General features: G+C 42.9%; 1 protein-coding gene across 1 annotated transcript; it reads right to left on the bottom strand.

The window, feature by feature from the left end:
• Positions 1-738: 738 nt before the first annotated feature.
• On the bottom strand, positions 739-3,791 carry LOC147893292 (cytokinin hydroxylase-like). The gene is made up of 7 exons (XM_087386225.1): positions 3,755-3,791; positions 3,295-3,637; positions 2,956-3,188; positions 2,436-2,677; positions 1,795-2,185; positions 1,382-1,563; positions 739-1,161 (listed from the first exon to the last, which is right to left on the bottom strand). The coding sequence occupies exons 2-7, from the start codon at positions 3,575-3,577 to the stop codon at positions 885-887; spliced, it is 1,608 nt and encodes a 535-aa protein (XP_087242351.1). The 5' UTR covers positions 3,578-3,637; positions 3,755-3,791; the 3' UTR covers positions 739-884.
• Positions 3,792-8,450: the final 4,659 nt, after the last annotated feature.

Here is an 8,450-nt window from a genome sequence, read left to right as displayed (position 1 = left end):
GATAGTTTCATAGCACTCAAGAATTCCATGAGCTTTCTCCTTCCTTGTAAACTTTTTCATACTCCTTTGAGCTACACAGCTTTCAAAAGCCAAGTCCCAATCTTCTTAACCTTACCATGGCATCCCAATGATCCTATAAACCTTTGACCATTCCATTACAATGCCAAGGTGTAGTGCTGAAACATGCATGGCCATGAATGACATAAAGGATGTGGAGAGTTAATAGATATAATGAACCATGGGTAGAGTAGTATGTTGGTAGAGAAGGGGATGATGTGGAACATGCTTGCATTGAAATGTGTATGAAAAACTATAGTTTTGCATTAGCATTTGCACTTCAAAAACTTGATTAGTTCCTAGTATGCCAAAAAACATTAAGCTTGTGAGCTATATTAGATGCATTTGAATTTGAGAAGGATTAGAATCCTCAAAAGAACTATTGAAAAAATGTTCATGTGCAAGGATCATGTGGAAAAAGAGAAAAGATTTAAAGAGCCACACTTGTACATTTCCTCCTAGGTCAAGAGCAAGAATTCTACACAAATTTCCAAATATAGGTAACAAAACATCAAAAACTTGGGTTTTCACTAATTTTTCACTTTTCAAAGCTTGATTACTTTTGATAACTATGTAAATTATTTTCTATACATTTGAATATTAGACAGATTAAAAGCGTATTGATAAAACATCATTTGCAACCATCATTGTGAGAAGAGAAAATATTTAAAAAGCACCACTTATACATTTCCTTCAGGATAATTCATTAAAACACTCCATAAGTCTTATCGTCATAGTGTTCATTCACATTTTCACAAAACGTTATGACATGTAAGATGGGGAATAAGAGTTCCTCATAAAACCCTTTCCCACCTTATCAATAATGGTTAAGACAATATAAATGAGGGGGGTGAGGGGTGGAGGATGGGGCGAAGGATGAGCGGCAAGCCATGGAGAGGGCGAGAAGTGAGGATGGAGATAGGGGCATGGCGATAAGAAGGTGAGAGGGTGAGGGAGAAACGCGAGAGGAGGAGGGCGAGGCATGCCTTGGCCTCTAGAGTGGCGAAGCTAGAACCAATGCAATTGCGAGGACCTTGTCCAAACGGCATAAAATTGTTGTTGTAGTTGCCGTTGACATTCTTGTTATTATCAAATCGCTCCGGCCTAAACTCATTCAACCAAGGGGTAATAATGTTAGTGAATGGCAAATTTTAGAAATCAACCTTTAAATTTGAAAATAGTAGGCTTTAAAACCTGCAAATTTCAAGGCCTTTTAGCGATAGTTTTGCTTAGAACCTGCAAAATAATTTCATAAAAACCTTTGAAATTTTGAACTTGAAGGTTTTGTATTTGTTAAGGAAGATAGTTTTGGGTGAATACTCACTTGAACTCGTGTGCATCTTCTCCCCACACATGCATATCATGGTGTAAAGCTACTATGGGTATCCATAGCCATAGCCCCCTTGGTATCGTCATGCCTCCCAACTTCGTCTCCTCCATTGCCTTTCTCACCGTCAATGGTGCCGGTGGATAGAGCCTCAACGCCTCCTTCACAATCATCCCAATCTACACAATCATCATCGTAACAATAACACCATCACTTCGTGTTAGCCCTTGTAGTGAAACTTATCATTCTCATTCCTATCCAACAACTTCAACCAGGAGGAGATGCTGCCCTTAAGAACGTAGATGGAGCAATCAGAGTAATCGATGGGGAAGAGGTTGACCGAGAACTCTGTGTGTGTGTGCGTGAGAGAGAGAGAGAGAGAGAGAGAGAGAGAGAGAGAGCGCTCTTACATTTGTCATTCTGCCCAACTTCTCATATGTGAGTTGGTCATCCCCCTGCGTAGCTTCCATGGCTTCCTCTCGGGCTCGTTCTTGCCATTCCGGATGGATGCTCAATAGCATCACTGTCCATGTCAATAGCAGTGCTGTTGTCTCATGCCCTGCAAAGTAGAAGGTCTTGCACTCATCCACCACGTTTTGCGTCGTGCATCGCTTGCCATTTCCACTGCTTGTTGATCCGTCGCTCTCTTTTAACAACAGGCCCAATAGATCGCTTCCATAGCCAGTTGCTCCTAGGTTGGACCTCTCTGCTTCGCGCCTTTCCTCCACAATCTGACTCAAAGAACGATTTATCTCTCCGCCTAGTGCCCAAATCTTGCGATTTAACGGCGTTGGTAGAAAACTGCATAAAGCAATTTCTATCAACAGAATTCTCGGTAAATAAACCCAAGCGTGATATTTCACGGTGCATATTGACTTAGTGTAGTTTGGCAAGGTTTGCCAAACAAATAACATACTCAAGCCTTGCCGATCCTTTGAACAATAAAGAAGACTATATCTTTAGCATTAGAATGATTTCTAGAATACTTGCAATCTTGATTTGAATCCAAGCAACATAGTTAGCCTAGGGATTGAAGTCATCCTACACGAACCTTTTCCCAAGAAACACAGAGTGATCCAATTTGACTATAAGCGTTTGAAGCAAATCGATCTGCTCGAACACTTCCTTTCCCTTCTCATAGCTGCTACCGAAGGACGTAGAGGCGATTATATTGGCAGTCAACTTCTTGAACTCGTTGAAGGCATCAAACTCCGTTTTCCCTTCTTTGTCCATCAGTGTCTCCCATTCATCCAACGTCTTTTTTGTGCACTCTACCATATTTGTGACCAGGCCCTGAAAATGTGTGGATTTCAAAAGACGCAAATACATTTGCATTTCGATGCACGATTCGAATGCGTATTCGAGCGTATTCACACCCGTATGTTGGTTCAACCTCCCTTTCCACTATCCCTCTCGCTATCTCTCTCTCCAAAAGGCATTAAAGGGGAGAAAAGGTTCAGAAATCACAAATCAGGAGACTAAACAAGGCAAAAACAGAAACCAAAATCAATTCCTCATTCCTGACTCATAGACCAGCAAACAATTTAATGCCTACTAACCAGTCAACGAACCTTCAAATTTTGCTGATGAAAAGCTGGTGCTACCACACTTCGGCGATGTGCCCAGGCTTCTCCTGTCAACGTAAAGAGCCCTCCTCCATACAAAGCATTTCTGTTTCTCTGTTTCGACGACGCCTTGGAGTATGGACCACCTTGTTCTTTCGAGTTGCAAGCCGCCTTCACCAGTTCTGCGTCGGTAACGAAAATTCCAGGCTCTCTTCCCCACCAGAAACAACACTTTTTACCTGCGCCAAGTCCAGACTTCAGATGATTGGCAGTTCATTAGGCTGAGTAGTTTGCGACACATTTAAGCACTTGTCACGCAAAACGCAAACGATGTGCTTTACTTACCGTAGATGTCAGACCATCGCGTCAGGTAGGGGATCAACCTCGAGACAACGTCATGATTAATCCCCTTCATATCTTCCGCGAGCACTTCTTTACAAATGCTAGCTATCTCCGCTGTGTTTCCCCCAAAGAATCGAGGCCTAGGTCCTTTAAAGCCTTGCTTCATCATCCGTGCTGAGACTACATGCGGAGTCCACCAGTACTCTCGCAGCATTCTAAGCAGCAGAATGCTCACGGGAGCCAGAAGTAAAGTTATCAGAGCAACAATAAGGGGCCAGGCTTCCATTGCAGCAATGGGATGAGCGAAGTTGGGTTCAGAAGGTGATTTTCTTCCTCGTCTTCACAACTGCAGGCAATTGCACCTCGTTCTTGTATAACACAGCAAACTTGGATGCCAAGAGCGAAAGAGATGTCTGTTAGAAACAATCAAAAATGGTTTGTAGAGATGAGATTGTTGTCATACGGAAGAAATGAGAAAGGTGGGCGACAGTTCGGCCGGCATTGATGAGGGGACCATCCGATCCGACCATGTCAACGAAATGTTGAAATGAGAACGAAAGCTCCAATGCTGCATAGGTTATAGGTCTCTTCGAGGATAAACCCACCATAATACATCATGCATACCTACTTTATACTATTTCTTCCTCTTCATCCATTCTTTTCCAAGCTCTTTCTAGCAACCTGGGGATTTAGAGAAGGGTGAGAGTCTAGAGAGAAGGGCATCTATAGGAGCAAAGTGTGTAGAATTGGGTGCAGGACTAGGGACAAAGAAAGCACAGTCAAGCACAGTGTAGAAAAGTGGCAAAAGATTTCGGAATTTGTCCTTTAATAAGTACCATGGAAAATGAAAAAAATTCTAGATTTCTGTTTTCTAATTTGACATGCAAAATTTCAATGTGTTGGTAATTGACAAATAAATACCCCAATGACAATGAAATCTAGATATAATTTAGGTAGAATTTTCGGCTCTCGCCCTAAGGACCTGAGCATAGGAAATTAGACTTAGCATGTATGTTCAAATGTATTATTTTCCTATTCCCATCCCATGACGTGCTAACAATAAAAAGAAACAGGAATGAGTTGGGCAGGAGTAGCATCATTTCATGTCTTTAAGAGCTTGTGGGCATAGGTGCATGTCATCTTTCATTTCCTAGGGTCTTGAGGCCACATCCCTGTATTAAGTGCCATTTAAAATGGCTTGACGAATTTTTTAAACTCATATTTAGCAACCAAGCCACCATCAATGCTGAAAGTCTTTCAGAGAATGTTGTCCACTAAGTGACCTGCTTTTGTAACTGCTTAAGCTTGGAATGAATAGGCAAACACAACTTAAAAGAGGAAGTTATATATAACTGTTGTCTCTCTCTACTAGTCTATGTGTATTACTAGTAGAGCTATGGGATTGTGCTGCCAATGTGAGTGATGAGATGGTTGGAAAAATGCAAATTTGCTAGGGGATAGAGGTTCTTTGAATGAAGTTGTAATGGAAATGTGAAGGGCGGGTGTGCTCTTGAAAACTTGGTAGCAATGTGGTCCATATGAGAGCAGGCATTGGAGGGTTTTGTTTTATAGAGTTGCTCCTAAGGATACTGAGTCTTGTAAGAGCATGAAGGGAATTTCGCCATGTACTATATTGTTAACTTCCCTTGCAGTGGGAATCACCATTAACTACTCTATTCGCGTCTCCTATGTTTTCAATTAATTAATTAATTGAACTCGCCCCCCCTCCCCTTTCGTAATTAACCTATCTCTTATGTGTTAATTAATGTCACCCCTTTCGTCACCGCCTCTCCCTGCTCTCTCCCCCTCTGCACCCTCTGCTCCTGTCTCTCTGCTCCCTCCAACCTCCCCTCCCTTACTCTTCCTCTCCACCCTCCCCTCTCCTTCTCGCTCGGCTCCTCCTCTCTCTCATTGTTCCCACTCCTCTCCCTTCCCCTTACCTTCCACCTCTCCCGCTTCCTCCCCTTCACTTCCTCGTTCTCCTTATGAGGCTTTCACAGCCCCCCTTCTTTTCCTGCAATTTATCCCCCCCCTCTTTTTATGCAAGTATGGCAGAAGCTTCTGGATGCAAAGGCTTATGAAAAAAGCTTGCGCCACCAACCTGTCCCCTCCATCGATTAAATGCACATACCTTATGTTAATTGAGCATCGCGGCCCCCCCAAAACACAAACAAATTAATTAATGGAGTGTTTCTTCACGCTGGGGCCCTAGAGTTCGCTCATGGATAAACCGCAATTCTTCATTTCCCAAAGATGGTGATGATGATGATGGTGTTGGTCAAGATGAATGTGATTTTCAAGATTGACCGATAAGGTATGCAAGCTCTTTACTATTAGCAGACCCATTAGGAGCAAGAGAAGGCTAGTGCTCATACTTGGGACCTATTAGTTAATCGTGCCTCCTTAATTTTATTCCTTGTCTTAGCTTAATTCGTTGAGAAATTAATTAATAGTGGCCCTTTTTTGAACTTGCCTGGGCAATTCACAAGGCTTTTCGTTTTCCTCTAGATTCGATGACAGTTCCCGAATCGTCTGCAAAATACGATCGCTGCAGTTTTCTTAAAGGCCGCCTTTTACTTGTGTGCTGTCTGCCTCGTCAGGCAGCTGATCCGCCTGCAAGAACCCCACACGTTATCGCCGATCTGCGGAGTCCGGACCTTTGGCCCATTAACTTCCCATCCAAACCTCGACTTTATCGCCCAACTTGGTGTAGTACCGCATTGAGCACGCCTCAATATCCGCCAAATTTCCATCTAGTTTGCCCATGCCAATTACGTAAAGGGCTCAGATTTAATCTGAGCCATCCGATTGAGTCCCTTTCCGAACTAGAATGCTGCAGGGGACAGAGGAGGTGCCGTGGGCCGATACTTGGAAAGCTGTACAGTGTCAGGTCCTCGAATAGGGTGTAGTGTCCTTCCGAGTCCTTCGTTTGCAAGGATTATTTATGGAATTCTTCAATCTGAAGAGAGTCACAGTTCGAAACATGTTTGGCAATTTTTAACTGGTTTATCTCTTGTTTCGAGAGTTTGTTCTGCTATTCATTCATGTCGGATAGAGCTCGACTTTATCCTTACGAATCCACAATGCGGATACACTATGCAGCAAAGCTTCGTTGAGCCCACGAGACTGTAGTGGCAAGCTGGAGCGAATGAAGAGCCGTAATAGTCTCCATTTATACACGGTCGCTATGATACAACAACTGGGAAAGAACACTCTGTTCTTTCACCTCGTCTCCTATAAGGTACAAGTCTGCCATATGATGAAATACGTTGGGAGCGTGATATATTTGGAACCCTTGCTTTTCCCTTCTTTGACACTGCTCCATAACGTGTCTTTCAACTCATGAATGGATGTTTTCAATGGGAATGTAAAGCTTACAGATTTTGTGATGCTAGCTCCTACTTCAGCTTGTTGCCTCAGGAGCTTGAGATTGCTACTTAGCATACGTTAGATTTTTCCTCATTGGCGATTCTACGATGTGCATATTATGAAGACAGGTCAAGAATAAACGTGATATATGGATCTGTAGAAACTTGAAGCGCCTTTTCCTTGACTTTTGATTATTGCAGAACTAGACTCTTCATACCAGGAGGAGGTTCCTCTCCATTCACCCTCCAAGCTTGAATCCAGTCACTTGCCTTCAAATATGATAGCGGTGGATCAAGCTGACCTCCACGTACGAGATGGTCGAGCGGAAGGTATCGAGCATGACCTTCATAAACATTTTTCCTCATATGTTTGGAGTAGCGTGCAAGTGATTTCAAACCCAGTCCACAAATAGGACAAGCATGGTACCCACTTGTAACAAGTCCTGCACGCGTGCATGAATGTGTTAGTATAAGACATGTATGCGAAAGAGAGTCATAAAATCATAATCCTATATTATACATGTAGAGACACAACCACGTACCTGCCCACTCTCCATATCCTGGGTAGTCATGCATGGTCCACATCAAGATACCCCTGACCAAAATATCATTGGTATGTCTAGGAGCTCTAGAAATATCAAAGACTCGCACTCCTCTCCATAATATCTGTAACTTCTCTATCAAAGGTGCCATGCACACGTCCATATTTTTTGCCTTGTACTTTCTTGGCACAAGTAGTGCAAGCATGAGGTGTCCCTTTTTTATTGTTAGCCATGGTGGGATATTGTAATTCACGACTATGGGCCATGTCGACCAAGATGTCGAGCGTAACCCGAAAGGATTCACGCCGTCCATGGCGAGCCCAAGATGTAAGTTACGTGGCTCCCTCACAAAGTCCGACCACTGATTGTCTATGTGCTTCCAAGCTGCACAGTCTACGAGAATCCTCAATGTGTCATCGATGGACCGATGAGATGCATGCCATGTCATCAACTCCGCTATGGATTTGCATCGGAATATGTGCTATATTCTTGCAATGATGGGAAAGTGTCTCAAGACCTTTACCGGTATCCGCTCACCCTGCAAGTCATCTCTATATCGTTGTTCCCCACACTTTGGACAACTAGCCAAATCTCCATGCTCACAACGAAAGAGAATACAATCATTATGGCAAGCATGGATGGTATCATAATCCATACCCACCGTTGTTAGCATCTTTTTTGCTTCATCTCTTGATGCGGGCATGGTATTTGGTGCATGCAACATCTTCTGGAGCAACCTATCACAATTCAAACATACATAGGCTTCGAACAATGATGATTCGGTACACTAATCCATACATGATGATTCTCAAAACAAATAATATCCAAATAATGAGTCAAATTAATGCAAGACCTAACCTCATTAAGGCCGAGACACTATCTGACCACCCATACTTTACTTGCAGATTCAAGATTGAGAGACAAGCATGTAGTTTAGACATCCTAGCACCCTCGTACAATTGTGTTGATTGCAACTCTCACATTTTGACCTCAGACTCTGACATCACGTGTACATGGGATGTAGTGCCCCTAAAAATAGAATCCATCATGCCGACCATACCCTCGTCATCATCCGGGAGACTATACTCTTGCTCAAAGTGTGAAGGTATATGCATACCCTCGTCAGCCTCCTCATCCTGTTTTAAGATTTCGTGTAAATATAAGATCTTGTATTTCCTGGTATCCAATATTAACCGCGAACTTAAATAGCTTTGACTTACCGATAATTCATCAATACATGCAACACCAA

Source organism: Dipteris shenzhenensis, chromosome 15, assembly GCF_047967505.1.
Source record: "Dipteris shenzhenensis isolate YYH24624 ecotype China chromosome 15, Dip_SZ_1.0, whole genome shotgun sequence".
Lineage (NCBI taxonomy): Eukaryota > Viridiplantae > Streptophyta > Polypodiopsida > Gleicheniales > Dipteridaceae > Dipteris > Dipteris shenzhenensis.
This window is presented reverse-complemented; position numbering and strand designations above follow the sequence as displayed.

What these genes read in the sequence shown, in the direction of transcription:
- LOC147893292 (XM_087386225.1), bottom strand. Translation starts at nt 3,577, where the DNA reads ATGGAAGCCTGGCCCCTTATTGTTGCTCTGATAACTTTACTTCTGGCT. An exon ending in TCTGTGTTTCTTGGGAAAAG is followed by an intron (nt 2,186 to 2,435) that starts GTTCGTGTAGGA and finishes TGCTTTATGCAG; the next exon opens with TTTTCTACCAACGCCGTTAA. An exon ending in GAAGATGCACACGAGTTCAA is followed by an intron (nt 1,162 to 1,381) that starts GTGAGTATTCAC and finishes GAATGAGTTTAG; the next exon opens with GCCGGAGCGATTTGATAATA.